This window comes from Mustela putorius, unplaced genomic scaffold, assembly GCF_011764305.1.
Source record: "Mustela putorius furo isolate JIRA1106 unplaced genomic scaffold, ASM1176430v1.1 tig00000487_pilon_pilon_pilon, whole genome shotgun sequence".
Taxonomy (NCBI): domain Eukaryota; kingdom Metazoa; phylum Chordata; class Mammalia; order Carnivora; family Mustelidae; genus Mustela; species Mustela putorius.
In genome coordinates, this window is record NW_025421399.1 from 974,175 (window position 1) to 998,691 (window position 24,517).

The 24,517-nt window shown below is 55.6% G+C and overlaps 1 protein-coding gene across 8 annotated transcripts in view; it reads right to left on the reverse strand.

Annotated features, from left to right (window-relative positions):
* The window catches only part of ZNF385C (zinc finger protein 385C), a 53,343-nt gene that overhangs the window by 25,451 nt on the left and 3,375 nt on the right, over window positions 1-24,517 (reverse strand). For 3 of the 8 annotated variants that reach the window (XR_006606975.1, XM_013045944.2, XM_045080699.1), the window contains exons 1-2: window positions 9,330-10,071; window positions 2,866-3,117 (exon numbers count right to left, since the gene is read on the reverse strand). Coding sequence is in view for 7 of the 8 variants with exons in the window: in XM_013045944.2 (XP_012901398.1) it covers window positions 2,866-3,117; window positions 9,330-9,651 (574 nt within the window). In the remaining variant the exon portion in view is untranslated. Of the gene's footprint in view, window positions 1-2,865; window positions 3,118-9,329; window positions 10,245-24,517 lie in introns of those variants that run through there. The other 5 variants (XM_045080701.1, XM_045080702.1, XM_045080700.1 and 2 more) reach the window with 5 other exon arrangements.

Genomic DNA, 24,517 nt, shown 5'->3' on the forward strand with positions numbered 1-24,517 from the left:
GGCACAGGCCACCACAGATGACTGCAGGGACAGCAACTCACTTCCCATTTTGTAATCTGGAGAGGAGGAGCGGGCATCCCGTCTCCTGGTGTCCCCACAAACCTACCCAGAACTCTGGGGATGAGGACTGTGGAAAGAGGGAAGCCCAGAGAAGGGGTTCCCATCCCTGTGGCCCTTCTGCCTCTGGCCACATCTCGTGCTTTAGCCTTTTCTCCTCGCACGCCACCTGCTCTCTCCAGGGGGGCACGGTGGGCAGGAAGGGAGAGAGGGAGGATTGTACCCCAGGGTCTGCCATCCAGAAGCAGGTCTAAAGAGGCTATGTCAGGGCTGGACGGCAGATCCTGGGGCAGACCCAGGCCAGACTCGCCTTCCCCACCCCCTACTGCCCTCCAGGCCTGCTTCCCTGTTGGTGCCCCCCTTCTGAGGATGGCACTGCCTGGCACAGCATCCCCTGACCTGGAGTCATCCTGGACACCTCCCTCTCCACATCTCTCTGTCACCAAGTCCTGTTGCTTCTGCTACAGAAAAGACCCCAGAATCTATCTATGTCCTGCTTCTTCTCACGTACCTTCCCTCTTGCCAGAGACATATAAAAACTCTAATGACTCCTGCTCAGAGCCCTTCAGGGATACCCATCACCTTCAGGACAGAGGCTAAGCCCCCAGTCTGGCTGTGAGGCCCTTCCAGCTGGTTCCTGCTCACCTTTGGCTGTGCCCACCGCTCCCGGAAGGCCATGACAGACCTCAGATCACAGAGCATCGGCTCTAGTTGTTTCTCTGCCTGGAATTCCCTTTCCGTCTCCAAAGTCCAACATCAACATCACTTCTCTGAAGTTTCCCCTGACTTCTGTCAATTCCCTTCTGCCTCTGACTTCCCCAAGCACCATCTACCCGCCTCTTTGGAACCTGCTATTATCTTGGACAAACTTGTCTGCCTGTGTCTTCAGACCTTTCTTGACAGGCAGGTTTGCCACCTTTGAAAAGTGCAAATTCCTCGGCAAATCCCATATGTTTTCAGTTACATGCAGAATCTAAAAAAGTCAGTCTCAGGGAACCTGGGTGGCTTAGTCCATAAAGTGGCTGCCTTCGGCTCAGGACATAATCCTGGGCTCCTGGGATCGAGCCCCTGGATTGGGAGACTGCTTCTCCCTCTCCTCCCCACTGGTACTCTCTCTTGTATCTCTGGTTCTCTCTCAAATCAATACATAAAATCTTTAAAAAAAAAAAATCTAAAAAGTCCGTCTCGGAGAAATAGGGATTAGAGTCATGGTGGTCAGGGGCTGGGGGTTGGGGCAATGAGGAGCTGCTGATCAAGGGTATAAGTTCCAAGCTGTCAGATAAATAAGATCTGGGGATCAAATGCACAGCGTGGTGACTGTAATTAACAATGCCATTTTACACACTTACATTGGGAGCTGTGAAATGCTATCGACACTCACATACAATCACAATTATGTGAGGGGATGGAGATGTTGAATAACCTTATTGTGGTAATCATTTTGTATTACACAGGTGTATCAAGTCATTACACTGTACACCTTAAATTGACATACATATCAATAATATCTCAATAAAGCTGGAAAAAAGTAAAAATACGAATCCTCCAAACAGCAGGTTGCCTAGTTGATTTCTATAAATAGCTAAAGAATGAATGAGTGACTTTTGAACACAGACACACACACAGACACACACAAACACATTCCAGAAATATCCATATAGTCAGATACACTCTTACTCAGAGTCACATCCTCAGTGTCCAACCCCAAGCATTCAGGTAGAGGAGCTGGTACCAGCCCTCAGGCCATCCCCTTCCTTTGGTTATGAGGTGACCTCTGCCTGCGGTGTCCTTTCTTCCCATGCCCCTGTTCCAAAGCTCAATGTGTCCCCCTTCCTCCAGGAGGCCTTTCCTGGTGTCCCCAGGTATAATCATCCCTTCTCCCTTAGTACCCACACGTGGCACCCACAACACTCTTTGCTCTTTTTGTGGCTATCTCAGACCAAAAGACAAGACTCCATCTTGGAGTAGGACAGTGAGGAGTCCGATGGGGATTTGTCCCCAGGCCCCAGCACAGCAAGAGAAACGCAATGGGTGACCCATGACTATTTGCCAAAACAACAGTATAGCACTCTGGCAAAGCTCCTGACCCGGGCTGCAAAGTAGGTTTCCAGTGGCTGCTCCCAAGAACCAGGTAGAAGTTCTGGCCCTCCCCACCTCCCACACTGGGCCTGGTTCTGAACTTGTTTCCCCTGCCAGCCAAGCAGCCTGCCTCTCCTCGTTTCTCCCATGGCCCCCACGTGCCTGTCAGCTCAAATCACCCTCATGAATGCATTCACCCATTTCCCCCAGAAATCTGTCTTGTAGCCAGCAGCCCCTTCAGCTCACAGCCAAACCTCTGCAAAGTCACCCCAGCCAGGGAGAGGCAGAAATCCTGGCCAGGAGTCCAGCTGCCAAAGGAGGAGTGGCTTCCCCTGTCCGTCCCTCAGCTGGAGGGCTGTGCACCTTGCTGACCCCAAACTTCAGAGACTAGAGCAGAGGCCCAGGCTATCCCTTGTCAGAAAGGCTAACCCTGCTGGGCTCCAGACTGGAGAAATGCTGCTTAGGGATGCTGACCCCCCAGAGACCTCACAAGGAGAGCTCCCACACCCCAAAAAGACCTCAAGAGAAGTCCTCAGTCCTAAAGACCCTCAGATCCTAAGAGACCCCATGGGGGGCTGTCCTGATATATCAGGGGGACTTCTGACCATGAGGACCCATTGAAGGCACCCCAGATGCAACATCCCCCCCACCCCCAAGAGAGCCCACAGCCCCAGAGCCTCTCACAGGGTCCACACGGAGCCTGTGGGAGCATCGCCCCTCCGCACTGACCTGGCCCGGTGGGGGTCTTCCCCAAGCTGAGCTGCCTTAGCCGCCGCTGGTGGGCGCGCCCCCCGCAGTGCACTTGGGCCTGGGCTGCTGAGTTCAGCTGGATGTTGCAGACGTCACAGAGCGTGTAGGATGGCCGTTTTCTTTCCCGCTTGGGCTTAGGCAGTTCTGGGGGCCGAGGGGGGCACTCCGTAGCTCCAGATACGGGGGGCTCTTTCTCACCCGGGGGAGAGGGGCTCAGTGGCCGCTTCATACCTGAGCAGAGAGAGAGGGAGACAAGTCAACAGGCTGAGTACTGTGAGCACACAGAAGGAGCAAGAGGGGCTCAAGACCCCAAGACAGACATCTGGACAGACCCCTGTGTCCCAGATGAAGCTCCTCAGCTTTTGGACATCCCCAACCCAAGGGTGGCAAAGGGAGTGCGACAGGGTCCGCTTCAAACAAAGCAGCATTAAAACACTGGAAGAATGTCTGCAATGGTCTGGAATATGGTCACGAATGTCCACACACCGAGAGGCCGATACCTGGGGACTTGGCTCAGAGAGGAAGACTTGGATGTTGGGGAGCAGCCAGGGAGATGAAGCAGTAAGGTTAGGGGAGTTGTCACAGTGCAGGAAGCCAGGGCCCTATTCTTGGTCTCACAGCAGGCGCTGACAGTCCTGTGACAGGCAGGCATGTGGCGCTTACTGTAGCCGCTAGCCAGAGGGCTGACTGCAGAAACCCTACCTCCCTACCACCCAGTGCCCGGCCGGTGACATTCACAAACGTTGACAGTGTGTGAAACCATCCCCACCCCTGGCCCACGTGGCTCCAGATGTCCCTCGCTGTGGGGGCCACCCAGGCCGTGGCAACAGTTGATATTTTCGGTGGTGACCTGGGCCCTGCTGCCCGCGTCTACGGAACACAGCCTTTTCACACACTCACACACACGTGCACACACACACATCCCTTCCAGGCCCCTCAGCTGCCACACACCATCTTTCCGTTCCAATTCACTTCTGTGGAACCTTCTGCCTGACTCCTTGGCTCTCACCTGCTCTCTTCTTGGGTTGCCAACTCTCTTCCTCACACTGAATGGTCTTCCTTTTCACTTCCTGGATCTGTGTGTGTGTGTGTGTCCTCTCTGCCCGGGCTGCACACGGTGGGGGGGGGGGGCTCCCTGAGGGCCTGGCCTGAGCCTCCCTCACCTCCTCTGAGGGGACAGAGAATTCCCAAGCTTAGGGACATGTGACTTCCTCACAGCGCTCAGAAGAAATCCACCCTGCGGGCCCCTTGACTTGGGACCTGTGGCTTCCAGGACTGTGAAGCAATACGTTTCTGTTGTGGAGGCCACCTGGTTGGTGGTACTTTGTTGCTGTGACCCTAGGAAACGGGTGCATGGGAGGTCTGACCTGTGCGCTTTCAGAGGTGCCTGGTGGCTTGAGGGGCAGCGGTCCCCGGGTCCCCAAAGCCCGGTGGAGCGGCAAAGGTGCAGTACCACCAGCGACAGGCTCCAGGTGGCGCAGCGACCATCTAGCGGGCAGGGAAGCGGGGAAACTCCATACCCCTCCTGGCGGGGAGGAACCCATTTCTCCGCACTCCTGCCGCCACTAGCCCGAGCCATGCCAACCTCCCAGGCGCTGTGTCGGGGGTGCAGGGCACAGTCCTGCCCACAGAGGGCATCCTGGGAGGTTACTGCCCTCACCTTGTGAGCGATCCCCTCCTGGGCGGCCCAGAGTCCCACCTACCTTCAGCACACTCTCACCTCCACGGGGAGGTCATCAGAGCTCTGTTCCTGCCTGCACAAGTCTTCCCCTACCCTCCCAGCAGGAGGAAGAAGCCAGAAAAAGTACCGCTTGAAAGTGGTTTTTCTTGCGGGGTGGGAGGGGGTCCTCAGTTTGCCAGTGGGGAAGAAGCTTCAGAGGAATGAGCTTTTCCTGGCCAGGCCTGCCCCGCCAGTGAGGGGTGGGGAGACTTTGAAATCTCAGTGCCATTTATGACAGGCGGGCTGAGGACACCGGCCCAAGAGAGCCGACAAGTATCTGCCAGGGGGCTGATTAAACCTCTGTGATATACGGCCTCTGGGCTCACTGGGCCTGCCTGGATTCAGTGCTAATTGTGCTCCCTGGCTGGGCTGCCGGCCTGCTGTAACCTGCCTGGCCTGACCCAGCCTTCCCAGCTGTCCCCTGAGGAGCCACGCTCCAGCTATGACTCCCAGCCAGAAACTGGGGAGGGGTGGACACTTTTGAGGGCACACACGCATCTGTCTGACCCCTGCCGTGAGCCTCGGCTGGCCAGCACCCCCTGCCCTCGCTCCCCTAAAGCAGCAGCATGACTCACCCTCACTGGATCCACACGAGAACAGGACCTGTCTCCCATGTTCTCTTTAACAGAAGAGGAAACTGAGTCCCAGAAGAGGGGAGTGGACTTGCTTCAAAGTACGCGGAAAGAGGGGCGCCTGGGTGGCTCAATGGGTTAAGCCTCTGCCTTTGGCTCAGGTCATGATCTCAGGATCTCAGGATCCTGGGATCAAGTCTTGAATAGCACTGGGCTCTGCTCAGCAGGAAGCCTGCTTCCCCTCTCTCTCTCTGCCTGCCTTTCTGCCTTCTTGTGATCTCTGTCAAATAAATAAATAAAATCTTTAAAAAAAAGATTTTATTTATTTATTTGTCAGAGCGAGAGCGAGCACATGTAGACAGAGAGGCAGACAGAGACAGAGAGAGAAACAGGCTCCCTGCTGAGCAAAGAGCCGATGTGGGACTCCATCCCAGGACACTGGGATCATGACCTGAGCCAAAGGCAGCTGCCTAACCAACTGAGCCACTCAGGCGTCCCATAAATAAAATCTTTTTAAAAAATTAAAAAGGATGTGGAAAACAGTGAAGAGCTGTTTCTAGAAGCTTCCTTGCCTCCCTCTTTACCCAGCTGATCAGGCCACGTCTTTAGAATTATGACCGCATTTATTTTATTTTATTTTTTTTAAGATTTTATTTATTTATTTGACAGACAGAGATCACAAGTAGGCAGAGAGGCAGGCGGAGATAGAGGAGGAAGCAGGCTCCCCATGGAGCAGAGAGACGGATGTGGGGCTCGATCCCAGGACCCTGGGATCATGACCTGAGCAGAAGGCAGAGGCTTTAACCCACTGAGCCACCAAGGCGCCCCTACGACTGCATTTATTGAGAGCTTACTACGTGCCAGGTGCTTTGAACATAGGATCTCTTTTAAACATCATAACAACCCCGTGAGGTGGGCACTATTATTAACCTATTATCCCACTTCCTAGATTAGAAAACAGGCATCGAGAAGTTTCATAGCTATATGGGGAACCTACACTTGTCTGATCCTGGAGCCCAAGTTCTTAACCACTGCCCCATTCCCCCTCTCCTTAAAGCCTGCCAACTCCTCTTTTGAACTTCTGGGTGGGGAGGGGGTTTTACAGATTCTGGGAAAGACTCCTGGGGGGTCCGGGGGGGTGCTCAGCCCCTAACAGGCTGGAGTGCTTGGCAGGGAGGGGCCACACCCTGGCAAGAAGGGGCTGGAGCCAGAGAGGCTGGGAGAGAGGGACTTGAAGAAGCGGGGAGAACTGAACCTGAACTGAGTTCTGGAAAAGACCAAGTGAAAGCGCAGAAGAACAGCATGGACGTACCCAGGTGTCTGACTGTCTGTGATTTGCACAGACAAAGCTCTCTTGCTCCCACCTTCCCTAAGAGAAGGCCAAGACTGCAGCAGGGAGCTGGGGTTGATGGGGGAGGGAGCCACCATGTAAAGGCAGGCTCACACCAGAGCTGATGGAGGCCAGGGCTGCTGCCTGTCTACCTATTTGTCCGTTCCTAGGGACCTGGAGCAGGTAGGGGATGGAGGGAGCACCCAGGCAGGGCCCTAGGGCTCCACCTCCACCACTTTTGCTGAGTGATGAATGGACTTGGGGCTTGGGTTTCCGTGGGGCCCTCAGGCACTGCAGTGGAGTGGAGCTCTAGGCCTGCCTGTCCCAAGAGGGCTGGCTGGAAAGGGACCCTGGAAGCCATACAGCACAGAGTGGGGAGCTGCTCCAGCTGTAGCTTGGGGAAGGGGTCCTCAGGAAAGAGCCACTTTTGCCAGAGGGTTAACAGGAGAGGAAGGTTCTAGGTCTGTCCCCAGCCTTTGGCAAGGCATGAAGGGCTCCCTCACTAAATCCTTAATGAGCCCAATTACACTCTGGTATTATCCCCCACACCTGCCAACCTCTACCCTCCCACCTTCCCCAGTCAGGTCCTAGGCCCTGCCTCTGAGCAGGGAGCCTGGCTGGCTGGCCACCCTGGGGCTAGTCCCTGTCCCTCTGGGCTTCAGTTTTCCCTCTTTAAAGAGAGGGGGGTTGGGCTGGCCTAATCTCTTAGGTCCTTTGCAGGCACCTCCAAGCAGCTGCCTCTGAGGTGGGGCTGAGGAGAAGACCTGGCCGTATTATTGGTCTGTCTCAGCCACCAGGGAAAGGCGGGGTGGGTTTGGAGAAAGAACTGTCCCTGGTGGGTGCCCTTTGCCCTCTGGGCACTGTGCAAACAGCCTCCATTAACCCTCACAACAACCCTGTGAGGCATTACAAGTGAGGAAACTGAGGCTCAGAGTCGAAAGGAGAGGCAGGTGAGTGGGGCCAGTCCTCTCTCATCCTGTGACACAGGGGGAGGGGTTGCACAACCTGGGAGTTCCTGTCCCACTCACTCAAAGGATCCCCAGCCCCCCTCCTCACCAACCCTGCCATAGAAAGAAGTGTCTGGAAGAAGAGAGGTCTTGTTTGTTCCTGTTCTAGCAGAGCGTGGACCCTCCGGGGTCCAGCTGCCCACTCAGTGCCCCTGAGGGGCCACCACTGAGCCTACTGGGCTCTCCTGTCACCTCCCCTCTCTCAGGCTGACAGCTTTCTAGGGTGAGGAAGGGGGAAATTAGCCACTTCAGTGCTTGGCCACCACAGGGTGGCATCTACCCCCGCCATCCTGTAGGTTCAGAGAGCTGGAATCATAGCCAGGTCACACCTAAGCCTCCCCACTAGAGGAGTCTAGGATGGCCATGCCAACCCCCAGCCCATACCTCCCCCACTTTGCCAAGGGACCAGCAGCTCCAGGTGCCAGGGCCCCGGGGGTAGGGGGGTTTCCCCTGGGCAAACCAAAGCAGGCATGTCTGTCTTCCTGTCCAAAGTGGTGACAGAGGCAGCCCATCACCTTCCCCGGGAGATGCGGGGTGCCGGGGATTTCAGGAGTAAACTGGCTAAGAAGTGCTGAAAGCCAACACTTGCTCCAAGAAAGGGAGAGAGAGGGCATGGGAGGTGAGAGAGAGCCATGGCCCGGAGATGAGGTCACCACCCCCCCACCTCCCCACCTCCCCTCCCCCAGTCTGCTCTGTCCTCATCCCTATAGGCTGGGTGTCCCAGAGGACCTCCCGCCATCCTGACACCCCCACAGGTGGGGGCTGCCTCTCCTAGGCAGTGGTACTCCCTCAAAAGAACCTCACGCCACCCTCAGGAAGGAAGTCCTTCTTGCTATCTAACCTGCAACTCTCCTTACAGGGACCACAGTGACCACACAGAGAAGCTGCCTCGAAGATGGTGAGGGGGACAGGCAGTTAGGAAGGTAGTATTAGCCTCAGCACCCTGTTTTCTAGCCTCTGGTGCCGGGCCAGGCCTGGGAAACCTGATTGCTGTGCAGGACAGCCCCTTACCTCCAGCCCTCTTAGCATCAGGGCCCAGGATCTTGTCCCCAGGCTCCCAGATCCACAGCTTGCTCGCCCGGCCCAGCTCTCCACAGGCTGAGCGGAAGCTCCCTTAAGCCCCATTCCCTGCCCAAGAGGGCTCCACGACCAACACTTCCAAGCTAGGGCCAGGGTGTCCATCCAGGGAGCCAGAGGGAGGAGGGCTGAGAGTCCCAGACTGTTCGAGAGTTGTGGGTAGAAGGCAGGCCAGATGGGCCCCACCTATGCCCTCTGCGGAAGATGAGGCTACAGGCTTGAAGGGGGAAGTGTAGACAGCAAATGGAGGGGGCTGGCGAGTGTGCTTTTTGCACCCCCAAAGAGACAACAGGAGATCTCCCCTCCTCCTTCTGTTCTACTTAACCCCAGGGGCTGATCTAGGTGGATTGATTCTGGGGTTCTCTAAACTCCTTAGGAAAAGAAACCGAGTTATTTGTCGAGCCCTCTGTCTCCAGATAATGGTCCCCTCCTGAGGGTGGGAGCCCCACCTTCTCTGCCCTGTGGTTTCCAGCCTCTCTCCCCCTAGGGGACCTGGAAAGTTCTTCTTGCCATCATTCTCGTCTCCTCTCCCAACCTCGGCGTTTGGCTAAATTGCGGTTCTTGCCTGCCCGCCACCCCCCACCGCACAAGGTGGGGCGGGGTCCTTGCGGCTGCCCGCAGCCCTTCAGAGCCACCCCCAGCTGGCGCGCGGGCCCCCTCAAGCGCTCAGCCCCAGCGGAGCTCTGTCCGGGATGGGGAGCCGGGAGTGCGGTCCCGCGGCGGGCACGGGCGCCTACCTGAAGGGCGCTCCCGATCCCGCTCCCCACGGCCCCGGGGCGATCCGGATTCCTGGCTCCTGGAGGTGCGCGGCGGTTGAGTTCCGGCCTGCGAGTCCCCGGGCAGCCGCAGGGCTACCGAGCCCGCCCCCGGCCGGCCGGCTCCCAGCAGGTGCCGGTAGCCCAGTAGCCGCGCTGCTGGGAAAGGAGCACAGGGGAGACCCCGGAAGGGAGCTGCACGGCGGGGATCCCTGGGAAGACAGGCGAGGGGAGACCCAGGAGTGCTCCCTGCAGAAGGGCTGGGCCCAGTGGTGAGTATTCCTACCCCTGGCTGGCAAGGCATGAATGCCCCTTGGCGTCTGGGGGGCCATAGAGCTCAGGGAAGGGAGTCCCAAAGGGGTCACTTCCCAGGGCTCTTTTGTGATCTCCCCACCTCCGGCAAATTGCCCCTGTTTTGGGGGGGAAGCTGGGAGAAAAGGAAGAAGCTGACGTTCAGGGAGCACCTACTGGGTGCCAGGAGGGATGACATTCAATCCCCATGAGGACTCTGCCTGAACTCGTTTGATCCCCATTTTACAGACCAGGAAACTGAAAGATTGTAACTGGCCCAAGTCCCACAGGAAGCGAGCACCAAGTGGGAGAACTCCAGACTGCTCCTAGGATCCCTTTCCAGCGGGGGAAACGTCACCGGTGTGTGCGGCTGGGAGAAATCTTTCCTGATTTCTCCCAGGGCATCCGTACATGGTGTCCGGCCCAGAGTGGCGGAACAACGCAGGGGCATTAAGCCAAGCCGGGGTGGGCAGTAGGCAGGGGCTGGAGGCGCGACCCTCTGAGAGCGCTCTGCTATCTTTCTGTTAATGGAGAGGCAGTAGCAGGGGTAAGAAAGCGAATCTCAAAGAAAGGGGGGTGGGTAGAAATGGCTCTTGTATGGGACTCACTCCCTATTGTGTTCAAGGCTGGCCTCCTGTTTACCAGGCCCTGTAATGGGGAAGTCCCAGCACGGGGAGCCCTGCCCAAGCCTCACCCAGGGGCAGGGCCCCTGGCTGCCACTCAGTTTCACAGAACTTCTTTCTGGTCCTCACAGCCACCAGCTCACTCCTGTCTTGAGGCCTTTGCCCCTTCTGTTCCCTCGACCTGAACCCTGAAACTGCTCCCCTGACCTTCACAGGCTCATTCCCTTGTAGCTCAGGCCTTGGTTCCAATGTCCCCTCCCTGGGCCCCACTGTCCCAGCCCTATTGTTCTTTGTTCTAGCCCTGGGCTACTTTCCTCCTGGCGTAGCCCCCAAGATGTCCATCTTCTGCTTGGTTACTTACCTGTCTCCGTTGTGAGGGCATGCTCTTTATTTCCCAGGTGTCCCAAGCACCAGCACAAAGCATGACGGTAGCTAACAGATGCTCAATAAACAGTTGTTAAAGGAATGCATGAGTTCCTCCCCTCTCTAAAAAGGCAAATCCATATTACACTGCACACTTCAGCGGGGTGAATTGTATGCTCTGTGAATTACATCTTAATAGAGTAGTTACAATAAAAAAGCCCAGGGTGGGGCACACAGTCTCAGTGTACCTCGCTGTCCGGCCTCAAACTTGATCCTGTCACACCTCTGCCGGACACAGTCCGCATCCTGTGTCTGTCCATGGAGAGTCACAGTTGCTCAGACTTGGAAGGGGTCTTAGAGGTCATCCTGTCCCTTTGGTAACCTGTCCCTGACAAGCTACCCCCTGGCCTCTGCTTGCTTGCACATGCCCATGAGTTCCCTGCCTCCCAAGACAGAATATTCCATTGTTGGGTGGTTCTTAGTGACAGAAATCTCATCAGTATGCAGGCCTGAAAGCTACTTTCCTATACTGTTCCTCCATGGGTCCTAGATCCACTCCTTGGTCACGCAGAAGAAACACACATCACCTTCCCCAGCCCGCAGAGCATGGCTGGCAGCTTCTTCCTAAGGGGTCTCTTCTCCCAGCTAAAGAGACCGATTTCTCTCAGCTATTCTACCCCTGACATGGCCACCTCCTCCAGGAAGCCTCTCCTGTGTGCTCCCGGGACATTTTGTGTTGGTCCCTAACACTGTACTTTCCACGTTGTATTGAAATGTCTTCCCCAAACCCTGCCCCAGCCACCCCTCTGCACTGAGGGCGAGTAGTACTAGGTCTTTATTTACTCCCTTCTGCCCAGGACCTTACGTGGAGACCAACTGAGCCGAACTAAGCAATTAATAAAAATGTGTTTCTGGGGGTTTTATTATCCTAGTCCCATCCCTCTAAACTGATTCAGGCTTCCAATGTCCTCCTTAGAACAGAACAAGGAAGAGAATCACTGCCCCCCCCCATCCTCAACCCTGTTTTATATGAGTGCTGTCCACCCCTTAATTTTGTGCACTCTTGAGTTAGCTCTGTACAGAACTGGGGGGCCGGGGGGATTTCATGGGGCTATTGTCCCATGATATGCCGGCGAGCTCAGCCTCCCCCCCCTCATCGCCAAGAAAGTGGTTTCTTGAACAGTGAGCATGGGACCCAGGCTTGGGCTTGCTGGTGCTCCCGATCTGCCCAGGGCCTGTTGAAATCATTCATCATTCATCATGCGATCATAGTGCCACAGCAGAGATGTGGCTTCACCTAGACACCTAGGAAAAACACCCCCCAGAACCCAACCCCGTACACAGACAAAACACTGTCCTTAACTGTGGGCCTTCTGTATCCTGCACTCTTCCCACACCTTGATCCTCCCACAGTCCGGAAAGGTTGGTAGGTATTCTGCTCCGTACTTTGAAAATAAGAAAAGGAGGCTCTGAGAGGTTAGTTCAACTGCCCGAGGTCACACAGCTAGAAGGGGCGGAGTTGAAACCCATCTGGTTGACTCTAAGCCCTAGGCTCACTTTGCTCCAGGTCCTGATGCCTCTCAAGGCTTTATCTGAAAACGCCCCCAAATTAGTTTCCTCTACCAGCAGGGGGAAGAGGAAGGAAACCTGGAAAGCTTCTTCATTATAATGAGGCCTGGAGGCGCCCGGTGGTGGTGCTCATGCTCCCTTGCCCACCTACCACTCCTCGGAGGAGGGCTTCAGGCCCGGGGTTATTACCTTCCCCTCGATCCCTGCCCAAAAATGACCCTTAGTCCAGATAAAGCCACCGAGTCTCTAGTTGGGCACTCAGTCCTCACTATAACCCAGTCTCATCATCCTGTTATCTCCCCTTCCTCTGCCTTGTCTATGAGGAATCCCCAGCCCTAGAACAGTGCCTGGCACTCCATAGGCAACCAATCCATGTTGCTGGATATGAGAAATGAACTGACTCTCGTTTCGAGGACCAGAAATGGGTTGGGTTTCTTATTCTGGCTGTGTGGGCTGAGACAAGTGACTTTCCCTCTCTGAGCTTCAGTCTCCTTATCTATAAACGGGGCAATGAATCCATAACAACCAAGCCCAGTGTAATGCGAGCCCATCCCAGCAGAGTACGTGATGTCTCAGGCATCCAGTTAGTAATAGGAACATCATTAATGAGGTGTTAGGGTCCCCACTTGAGAGACCGGGCACTGGGACTCAGAACCGGGATGGGACTTACGTAGCTCATGGTACCCGCTTGGAATTGGCCTACACAGGACAGGAGCTTGGTTGTGCCTGCCTTTAAGTTGACCTTCGCAGCCCCCTGGGGCCTTCGCTGAGCGCTCAGTAAATTTAAATTCTACCCCAAAATTATGAGATGGTCATATTAATCATTCATAGTAATAATACCAAGAGCTCCCGTTGAAGCAAAGCCTGTGGCAAAGGGGCTCAGGCAAGGAGCCCTAGACCCCTGCCCAGCCAGCAGCTTCTAGTCTGCTCATGGCCCCAACCGGGGCTGGGGTATGCAGAGCGGTTCTGGGCCCCTGGGTTCCAGGAGGGTAAGAGAAGTCCCAACCTCAGATGGGCCTGTCCCATCCATCACAGCTCCCTTCTGTTCCGTCACCGAAAGGGCAAACTCACTAAAGACTTGAACCAGTCCGCCATGATCCCTCCCCCAACGGGGCCAGCCTTTTGCCTCCTAAAATAGCCCAGAGCCACCATGTGCCCAGGGCGGCTCCCCACTGGTTGCAAATCCCCCTGAAATTAAATCCCCATCCTGCCCCAAGCAGGACGGCACCACCTCCTGTCCTGCTGAGCTCCAGGGCTGGCCAGGCTCCCCCCCAGTGGAAACCAGGACAGTTGTCCTTCACGGTGACCGAGACATAAATCCCCAAATAATGAGACAGGCGCTGGGAACACGGAACCAGACACGGTGTTAATTGGTTCACTTCTGGGCAGGCATGATGTGGAGGTCACAGCAGCAGGCCTCGGTTTCCCAGCCAGCAAAATGGGGTGGGGGGCAGTGATGACGTCCTGTGCCCCTGGCTGGGTGCATTTGCTGTGCCCTCTGACCAGCCTCCCACCCAGACCCACCAGTAGCTCTTTCTGACCTGGCCAGAACGCTAACTTCTCAGATGTAAAAGGGAAGAGCAGGGTCCACTCATCCAGGTCTCAAGGTAGGGAGGCCCAATTCATCCCTCCTATGATCTAGAACCATCTTCTTCCCACTGAAAACCACACCAAAAGGCTCAGTCCACCTCAGCCTGCAGGAGGACAGGGCGGGGAGGCAGGAGGGCCCAGTGTTGCCTCCCTGCTCCTCATGTGAGGCCAATGATGGATTCTTGGACAAGCATGAGGTCCTCAGTTTCTAGTGATCAGGATGAGATTATCACATTAATCTTTAAAAGTCTTTGCTCAAAAAGCAGCAGCAGCAGCTGACACCCTTAACTCCCCCGACTGCCACCGTCACCCTCTCTTGGACGGTGGCCAGATGAGCTCCAGATCCTGGCCACTTGGAGGCTCCACTGCACCGGGCTAGAGGCAGGGGGTTGGACAGAATGACCTCTCCTGGCCTGGGCTGCTTCTGAGTTGTGGTGAGCCGAAAGGGGGAGGAGCCAAGGCAGAGGGGTGAGTGTTATCTTGGGGAAAGGAGTTTGGAGGGCCTCCGGGGAACCCAAGTAAGTTGGGATCAGGCAAACCTTTACTGATCAGATTACAACTCTGCCACTTACTACCCAGAGCCTGGGAACATGCCCCTTTGCTCCACACCTCAGTCTCCTCATCTGTGAAATGGGAATAACCATGACAATAACGGATAAGAACAGCCCCTGACCCAAGGCTGACAGCTGAGATTAACTAAGACAACATACAGACCAACCTTTTCAAGCTAGAAAGAGCCATGACAGTGAAGGATGACGTTGTTAATTACAGAGGGAAGGCCTCCGATCAGACTACAGAACGAACTTCCTCCCAGCTGTGCATTGCAAATCAATGGGGCAAGAAGAGAGGCCAAGGCACACAGGCCTGGGTGGGATGCCAAAAACATCACGCATGATCCCCCCCCCGACCCCACCCCATCCAGGGAGCCCATCCCCATGTCCAGACCAAACCCTTCCCTTCCTGGCCATCATCTTGCCTCCAGGGCTGCCAGCCTGTCCGCCCTCTTTCCCAGTCCGAGGCTGTATCCAACTCGTGTTTGTTGCCAACGCAAAGGAAATTATTTCAGTTCCCTCACCCGGCTTGGCAAAGCTGCCCGGGTAGTATAGGAGAGGCCAGAGCTGGAGAAGAAGCTGGCAACTGGGGTTGCCCACAGCAGGGTGGCCCCCTCCCCCGAATATTGCTTCAATAGCAACAATCAAGAAGGCAGTCGGCCTACTGGGGGGACTACCCCATACCGCCCCTCGGAGGGAAGGGAAAGGCTGAGGGCCTGGGGGTCCTCACCAGGACCTTGGCTACCTTCCCTCTTACTTAAAGACTTGCATTCAGAGCAGGGCCGGGAAAGGCCCTGACTACCAGCCAGGATCAACCCTGCAGAAATTAAGATCTTTGAATTTTCTTGACCCGCCCTTCATTTCCTGATGCTCTTACTTAGTCTGTTCAACAGAATCCTCCCACTCTGGCCCACCCCACTGGACCTTGGGGCCCGTCCCCTTCCTCAGTGTGAGAGGCTGGATCCAGAAGGATGGAGGCAGGGAGAGGCTAAAAATGACCCTGAGATCCCAAGGTCACCCTGAGCAGGAAGGAGGAAGATGGTGTGGTGGCCCTGGTCTTACCTTGCTGGCCAGGGAGAAGGGCCGGCCACATCAAGGAGTACTCCCCTCAAATTGGCTGGTGGGCGGAAGCATGCGGCCCTCACAGGCCATGAAGGAAGCCTTTCAAAGGCAGCCGAGAGGTTCCGAGAACACTCCTAGGAAGGGCTGCGTCAACATGTCCCAGGCTCCACAGGCCCTACATCCGGGCCCCTGGGGCTGCTCAATGGTCTGAGCTGGGAGGCAGTGTGGGGCCTAGGGCAGGAGTCTTCAGACTTTGGGGGAGTGGCTTCACCTCTCTGATCTGTAAAATGGGCCCATGGTATCCACATCATGTGGTTCTTGGGAAAAGTAAGGGACAATGTAGGGAGATGCTTGCTCCCTTTGTGCCTGGCAGAATACAGGAACTGTACTCTGGGGCTCAGGAACTCACGGAATAAACATCTGTTGGACACCAGCCACAAGCCAGGCCCTCCATTCTTCGCCCAGGGGATCCTGAGGGGCTAGGGGTGCCTGAGTGGCTCAGTGGGTTGGGGCCTCTGCCTTCAGCTCAGGTCATGATCCCAGGGTCCTGGGATCGAGCCCCGCATCGGGCTCTCTGCTCAGCAGGGAGCCTGCTTCCTCCTCTCTCTCTGCCTGCTTCTCTGCCTACTTGTGATCTCTGTCTGTCAAATAAATATATAAAATCTTAAAAAAAAAAAAAAAGTCGTGAGTGGCTGTTATGGAATTTTTGATCCAGGGGGATCATGGGTCACGGTCTCTAAGGAGATAACCACACGAGGTCAGGGAGGATGAGTGACCAGGAAAAGCCTCTCTCAGGAGGGGGACAGTTCAACCCAGACCTGGCTGATGTGAGGGACAGGCCTGCCTCAGGGTCCTCAACCTGGAATCAGACAGGGGCAGCTCTGAAAGCTTCTAATCACTGGACCCCTCCCCAGGGGTCCTGACGGGAAGGGGCTGGGGTGCCACCTGGACCTCGGGATCTTAAATTCTGCCCAGGTGATCCTGATGTGAAGGCAAAGGTGAGAACCCCTTGCCCTGCAGTTTTCCCAGGGGCCTGTCCATGTGAGTGGGACCTGGGGAGCTTGTCTAGCATCCTGGACTGGGCTGCAACCCTTGGGGGTCAGATTTAGGGACTGGGGTGAGGTCCACACTGACCCCTCTCTGCCCTCAGCCTGGGAAATGCCTCCTTTCCCCCAGTAAGGTCCTGAGCGTACTCCTAGGCTGATCATGGAACCCGAAGGGCCCCACTGTTGTGGGTTTGGGATCTGTTTCCTCGCTGCCCTTGACCCCTTGGCCAGAACCCTTGTGCCATTCTGCCCATGCTTCCTGCCCGGCCAGACCCTAGGCTCTCTCACGTGGCACCCAGCCTGGCACCCTGCAGGGTATGCCTCATCCTCGTTGAAGGAATACCACATCTACCCCCAGCACAGCTGTCCCCACAGCTCAGCAGGGTTGTGACCTGCTCCGAGGGCTCCTTGCTCCATCCCTCCTCCTAGGTCTCCTCCTCCCATCTCCTCTTGTGGAATCTGACTTCTTTCTCTCCTCTCCTACCCTTAGCCCTGCCCTGCGGGCCAACCCCTGGGATGGGAGACACTGCACACTTGTGTTCTCCAAGCCTTGGGCGTGTCCGAAGACACCCCTATCCCTGCTGAAGAATCAGGGTCCCCCCCACTTCAGGGGACTGGCATGGTGGCCACCTCTTTCTTTTGGGAAGCAACATGGTATAGCCATAATGCCTGGGTTCAGTCCTCCCTCTGCCGCTTTCTAACTGGGTGATCTCGGCCACCTCTGTGCCTCAGTTTCCCCTTCTGTAAAATAAGAATAAACAGTACTGGGACGCCTGGGTGGCTCAGTTGGTTAAGCAGCTGCCTTCGGCTCAGGTCATGATCCCAGCGTCCTGGGATCGAGTCCCACATCGGGCTCCTTGCTCAGCAGGGAGCCTGCTTCTCCCTCTGCCTCTGCCTGCCATTCTGTCTGCCTGTGCTTGCTCTCTCCCCCTCTCTCTCTCTGATAAATAAATAAAATTAAAAAAAAAAAAAGAATAAACAGTACCTGTCTTAGAGGGTCACCGTGGGGATTAAATGAGCCAATAGTCATTAAGTGTTCAGCAAACAGGCACATGGTAACCACTACGTGTGTCTGTTAAATAATTTTAGAAACACACAATTCTATGAAGGTGATGCTTCGTCCGTCAGGGATGTGGGTCCTGACAACGCAGCAGGTCTGGGAGGCAGGGATTAAGATTCCATTTTACAGGGGCACCTGGGTGGCTCAGTGGGTTGGGCCTCTGCCTTCAGCTCAGGTCGTGGTCCCAGGGTCCTGGGATCGAGCCCCACATCGGGCTTTCTGCTCTGCGGGTAGCCTGCTTCCTCTTCTCTCTCTCTGCCTGCCTCTCTGCCTACTTGTGATCTCTGTCAGATAAATAAAGAAAAAATCTTTAAAAAAAAAAAAAAGATTCCATTTTACAGGTGAGGAAACTGAGAACAAGGAGAGGAAGGGACTCCCTGAGCCGACACCCAAACCTCACGTCCGTCTACAGCCCTTGGAGCCTTCTCTCTCCCGGCAGCCCCGCACTCCTCACTCCTCAGGCGCCCGGCCTGGCCCAGGTGGGCTCTGTGCCCGGCACTGACAGAGGACCCTTTGTACCCCTGCCCAGGGTCACACCCTGAGCTCAGAGCCACGGCCAGACAAGCACCCTGTGTCTGGGGCTGTCTCACCGCCAGGCCTGCGGTCGTCCTGGCCTCTCCAGCCACGTGCTCTGGCTGGGCGGACGCGAAGGCTGCCCCCACCCCTGCCAGTCCCCACCCTCCCCCCAGCCTCCGCAGGGTATCCCTGACCCTCCCTCAGCTGCATTCAGCCAGGAGACAGACTGGGAGGCAGCCCCAAGGAAAACACCCCCTTCTTGGTCTCCACCTTGTGCAAATTCCGGGTGGCCAGACTCTAAGGTGTCTGGGGCCCCAGAGGAAGGGACAGGCAGGGCTGAAGGGGTGGGGAATGACGTGGAGGTTATTCTGGTTACCCTTTCTGTCTCCCTAATCTTTCTTCAATCTGTTGGCTTCTCTTTACCACCTGGACTGCATAATGGCCTTCTCACCAGCCTCCCTGCCTCCACTTCTCCATCTTTTACCTTCCCAGTTTATTCTCCACACATCAGAAGGAGCCTTTAAAAAGCGAAATCCATGGGGTGCCTGGGTGGCTCAGTGGTTTGGGCTGCTGCCTTCGGCTCGGGTCATGATCTCAGGGTCCTGGGATCGAGCCCCGCATCGGGCTCTCTGCTCCGCAGGAAGCCTGCTTCCCTCTTTCTCTCTCTCTCTCTCTCTGCCTGCCTTTCTGCCTACTTGTGATCTCTGTCTGTCAAATAAATAAATAAAATCTTTAAAAAAAAAAAAAAAAAGCGAGATCCGGGGCACCTGGGTGGCTCAGTGGGTTAAGCCTCTGCTTTCGGCTCGGGTCATGATCCCAGGGTCCTGAGATCAATCCTGAGATCAATCTCCACAATGGGCTCTCTGCTCAGCAGGGAACCTGCTTCCCCCCACCCTCTCTGCCTGCCTCTCTGCCTGCTTGTGATCTCTCTCTCTATCAAATAAATAAATCAATAAATAAAAAGGGAAATCCGGGTACTCCTGGGTGGCTCAGTGGGTTAAAGCCTCTGCCTTTGGCTCAGGTCATGATGCCAGGGTCCCGGGTTCGAGCCCCGCATTGGGCTCTCTGCTCAGCAGGAAGCCTGCTTCCCTCTCTCTCTGCCTGCCTCTCTGCCTACTTGTGATCTCTGTCAAATAAATAAATAAAATCTTAAAAAAAAAAAAAAAAAGGAAATCCGATCATGTCCTTCTCCTGCCCTAAACCTCCAAGGGCTTCTCCCTCACCTTCCCCTCAGGAGAATCCTTATCCTCAGCCTGGAAGATCTGGCCTCTGACCATCTCCTCCAAACCCTCCTCCTCTTCCAACTCGCTCTTCCACTGGATTCCTCCCATAGATTTACTGAGCTACAAACACACCTCTCCAGTTACGGATGTTACCGGTAGAGCTAACGCTGACAACAGCTAGAACCAGATAAAGGAAAAACTCCTCGTTGACTGAAATGGACAGAAGAACCCAGTGTTGGCCACGGATGTTTCTTAAAATTTAAATTCTTCCAAAATCAGATGCATTTACTCAGTCGCACAATGGCTGAGACTAAGGTCAGGAGCCTTCCGTGGATGCCGAATTGATTGATGGAACAAATCTCGACGGCAAAATGTATACAGCACTGATGCCGGTGAAAATAATTTCAGTAAAATTAAAATGGAATTTTGAAAAAACGGGAATGTGTTCAGCCATACCATATAGAAAAAAATGGAAAAGTTGGATCAAGGAATTAAGTTGGGTGAAAAGAGTTGAAACTGGGAACCACTTTCTAAAGAAGTCTTCAGAGCTGGTATGTTTTGGTTTAAAATGTTTGCATTCAAAACATCCTAGGGGTCCAAATGTCCAGGTCACAAGATCCTGTGCCGCTCTGATGTTTTTGTACCCCTCCCTCCCCTGCTCAGGATACTCTGGCCACACTGGGCTCTTTCTCTCCCTGGAGCACCTCGAGGTGCCCCTGATCTTGGAGCATTCTCAAACACTCTTCTTTCTGCCTGGAACAGCGCTCTTTTCCTCCTGGCCCCTACCTTGCCTTCTCATGGCTGATACCAAAAAGCCACCTCCATGAGCTGTCTTCCCTCACTGCCCTGCTTAAGATGGATTTCTCTCCTGCCTCCTTGTCCTCTTTCTTCCTCATTCTGTCTTATCCCCCCCCTTGAATTCCCAGGGCAAGCCTAGCAAGTGTAATACACAGTAGGTGCTCAATAAACATTTGTGGGATGAATGAATAAATCAGTGTCATGACAGTGGGGGACAGGGGAATGGGCTGGAGCTCACAAGGGGCCTTGGGAGAAAAAAGGGACAAGACAGAGACATACCCTTACCCTTTCACCTCTGTTGCCACCCCTGCCCCCCTTACTCATGATACCAAGTTCCAGAGGAGCCCATAAGCAAGAGAGAAAAGAGAAGACAATGTTGGACCTGCTTTATCCCTGCCCCTTGCCCAGCTTCCCAAGGCCTGGGTCCCTGTGCCAACTGGCCAGCTGCCCCCCAGCTGGGCTGCACCCCCCCCCCCACCGCCTGGCTCCCACTTTTGGCTGTGGGCTGGGCTATTTGGGGAAACTTCCTGATCTCCCCTCTGGCCTCGCCACCTCCACACCTCATCCTGAAGCCCCGGAATAGTTGTCCCAGCCTCAACCGAGGGACAGCCGCATTCCCAGTTAGCACCCAGATGGTTGAAACCATGTCTAAAAGCTTCTCATGTCCCTCTCCCCTCAGGAGGCTGCTAACTAGGACAGCAGATCTCAGAACGAGGTCACAAGAATGCTACCTGCCCCTATACTCCCTTTCCAACCGGAGGCACATGGGCGGGGACCAGAAGTCCCCACGGCAGGCCATGGAGGATGGAGGGAATGTGGGGGAGGGTGAGATGTGGAGAGAAGTGGGTTCTGTTTGCTCAGGGGGGCAGCTCTGGCCCAAGCCGAGGAGGAGACCTGGTTTCAAGACTGGACTCTGTCTCAACGGGGATATCATTACTCTGCAGGTGCTCAGAGAGCAGGACGAGATGGTGCTGTACATAGTACAGTACCACAGTCTAGGAACAGACCTCAGGGTCCCAGGGTGATGGTTCTGGGACAGATCCCTGGAGGCCACAAGCCCATCAGAGGACTAGTTCTCTGAGTATCACGCTAGCCCTGACTCAAGCCTCAGGCCTGACAGTGATTAAGCAGGTGTGCGGACTTTTCCCACTTTCTGAAGACCACCCCTGACATGTTCCTCTTTGGGAACCCCCAAAGAACCTGAGGGGTCCAGTTCTCAATACTGTCTCCGGGTAGTTCCCCTCCCCTTGGTGAGGAATGGGGATGGTGACCAGTATGGCTCATACCTCTCCACCCTGGCCCGTCCTGAGACCAGGAGGGGAGGAAAGTCTGAGGTCCAAGGATGGAGAAGAGGCAGGTGGGAACCTGGGGGAGGGCAGTGACGGTGGTGGGACACGGTAGGCCCCAGGCTGGCCTCTCGCTGGGGCATCTGAACTGGGGAGAACTATCTGTGGATTTGGTCCTCTCCCCACCCAAGGAAACCTTACTCAAAAAAACAAACAGCCAACATAGCTGCTCCTGTGCAAGAGGCCAAGTCAGTAAGGAGAGGCCAGGCTGAGGTGGGGGCCTGGGGAGAGGGCAGGAGGCAGAGCAGGCCCCTAGCCCTGGGCCGGTTGGTGGAAGTGTTTGGAACAGGGCGGGGAGTACGCTGGTGGTTTGGAGCAGGAAGCTGGGGCCTGGGGTGGGTGCGTTGAGCTTGGCTGCTTCGAGGAAAAGTATCAAGTCAGCCCCACTCTGGTCAGTGCCTTTTCTGAGGGAGACTCCACGTCCCCAACACCCTTCCTTCAGCTCAGATCAACCAGACAGACAAGGGGCTTTCTTCTTTGTGACTCGGAACCCCCAGCCCTTCTCCCCAGCTATGACCGTGGACATTGTGGCTGAAGACGAAGTCTGGGGCCAAAGCCCCCAAGTTCTGAAGTTCCTGACAGAGCAGCTAGGGAAGGTAGGCTGGCATCCATCCTCTCCAGAACCTGGTATTTCTCCTCCCCTAGCAGTGGAGCGGTCCAGACAAGAGGACAGTTTCGTCACCTTCTATACACCCTGGCTGTCCTGCCCCTCTGGGACACGTCCCGAGAGTAAGACAGACAGGGATCGGACAGACACCCACTCAGACTTAGAGCAGAGAGGGAGAGAGGTAAAGACAGAAAGACGGACTCAAGAGATGCCGTTCACTTGGAGACACAGAGCTGAGACAAGGAGAGAGCCTGGGAGAAGTGTGTGTGTGTGTGAGAGAGAGAGAGAGAGAGACAGGGGGCAGAGACACACAGAGAAAAAGAGAGAGAGAGAAAGAAAGTCACACAGAAAAAGAGATGGACCCAGAGATAGGGAGAGAAGAGGGACAGAAAGAAATGAAAGGCATGGACGCAGGGGAAGGCCCAAGCAGGAGACCCAGGGACAGATGCACTTAGAAGCCGAGAGGCAGAAAGAGACACACAGAGCTACACAGGGACAGATGGATGGAGTGAGACTCAGGGGCTGGGGACACTCCAGACAGATTTGGGGGAGGGGCAGAGGAGCCAAGTGTTGAGTCCAGTGAGGTTTGCAGGGAGCCCCAGGAGGGCACTGCTGCTGTCTTCTGTGCCCAGCACCGAAGCTCTGTAGGAGTCTGGGCCCCAGCCACCCCCTAGTAAGCCAACCCTTGGCCACTGGAGCTGGCAGGTCACCCAAGGTGAATGAAAAGTCACCGATCGGGGAGGGTGACATGGTGGCTGTGGTGGAGGCAGGCGGGTGGCCCAGGTGCACGTGTCAGCATGGGCCTGCAGGGGCCCATCCCTCACATTGCCCTCGGAGCAGAGTTTAGGGGTGTGCCAGCGCGGACAGGGCCATCTGCGAGCTCATGCGGGGGGACACGTGTGCCTGGCTGTGTGAGAATGTCCGAGGGTCAGTGTGCCTGCATCCAGCTCCACCAAGTCCTCCAGGGCGCCAACGGGGGCCAAGGTGGCAGGTCTGGTCCTCAAAGAGCCCAATCAGAGTTGAGGAGCGTAAGAGATGGCCACAAAAAAGGCCGTGCATCTCTCTCCTCTGAACAGACGGCGTGTCCAGGTGCCACAGGGCACTCTACTGGAGTCGAGACCAATGTGCTGTTCATTCCCACCAGGGATGACCCCCACTGCCTGGCCAGCTGGCCCCCACATGCTTCTCCAGCCAAAGCCCAAGATTCTAACTTACAGGAGGACCCACGTTACAGACCCACGGGCCCTTCCTGGCTGTGGGCATCTCTCTCTCCGAGAAGGGCGGTGGGAGGGGTGGTGGGGTCCAACCCTGACCTCCCCCACTACAGCCTCACAGCCCTCCCCCCCCTGCTGCGGCAGCTCGGCTGAGCTCCTGGGGCCCAGAGTGTCCACACCCTCTCCGCGCTCAGGAGACCACCGACTCTCTCCCTCTCATCCATTCCCACTTAAGCATTACAGGACATTTGAAAAAAATCTGTCCCAATTTTGGGGTGGAGAATGAGGTCAGTGAGCCCAAGTGGGGACTGCTTATTAGTGATAGCTGACAGTCTCCATTTCACCTTGAAGCTCCTTTCTGGTCCAGGGGGGTGTGTCCTAAGCCTGGTTTTGCAGGGGTGCTGCTTGACGGGGCTGGGGGAGGCAGGGAATGAGTGAGCAGGAAGGGAATTCATGGAACAGCAGCGTCAGTCACGGGTGCTGCCAATCCCACTCCTAACATTTGTAGGGCCTGGGGCAGGAGAACGAGTGGGGGCCCACCTATCCAGGACTAAAGATTTAAAAGTTAGAAATTGAGCCAACACACTCTCAATGACAACGTGTTCTAACCTCCCATCTTGACAAGGACGCTCTCATAACAACCTAGAAGACCAGGTTCCAATATAGATTTCTCCGACTCCAGGGAGTTTTGCGGGAGAATGACGCTGTGCAGGGAGAGCTCCTTTCTGCACCGCAAGGGACACTGATGCACGTGTGTGGATGCCCAGCCTCACGTCCGGGCTCCGTCCTCATGCCTGGCAAAGAGCTGCCCCTTAGCCGTCATCAGTGGCCCTTCAAGTTCAGGGGAGCCCACGCTAATGACATAACCTGCATTGAGAACCGGCCCAGGGCAGAAGCTTGCACAGGCTGGCAGCAAGCTGGTGACCCTCTGGGCAGGGACCTCCTGAGTCACAGATCTGGGGAATGTGATTTTTTTTTTTTTAAGATTTTATTTATTTATTTGACAGAGAGAGAGAGAGATCACAAGTAGGCAGAGAGGCAGGCAGAGAGAGAGAAAGAAGGAAGCAGGCTCCCCACTGAGCAGAGAGCCCGATACAGGGCTCGATCCCAGGACCCTGGGATCATGACCTGAGCTGAAGGCAGAGGCTTTAACCCACTGAGCCACCCAGGCGCCCCTGGAGAATGTGATCTTGACGGGGACATACAGCCTCTTCTCCTTGGCCTTGCTGACCGCTCAGCCCACAGGGAGAGGGCTGGCCAGAGAGGGATGCAAGCAGAGCCCTTGAAATCACCCAGTGGGGACACAGGCTC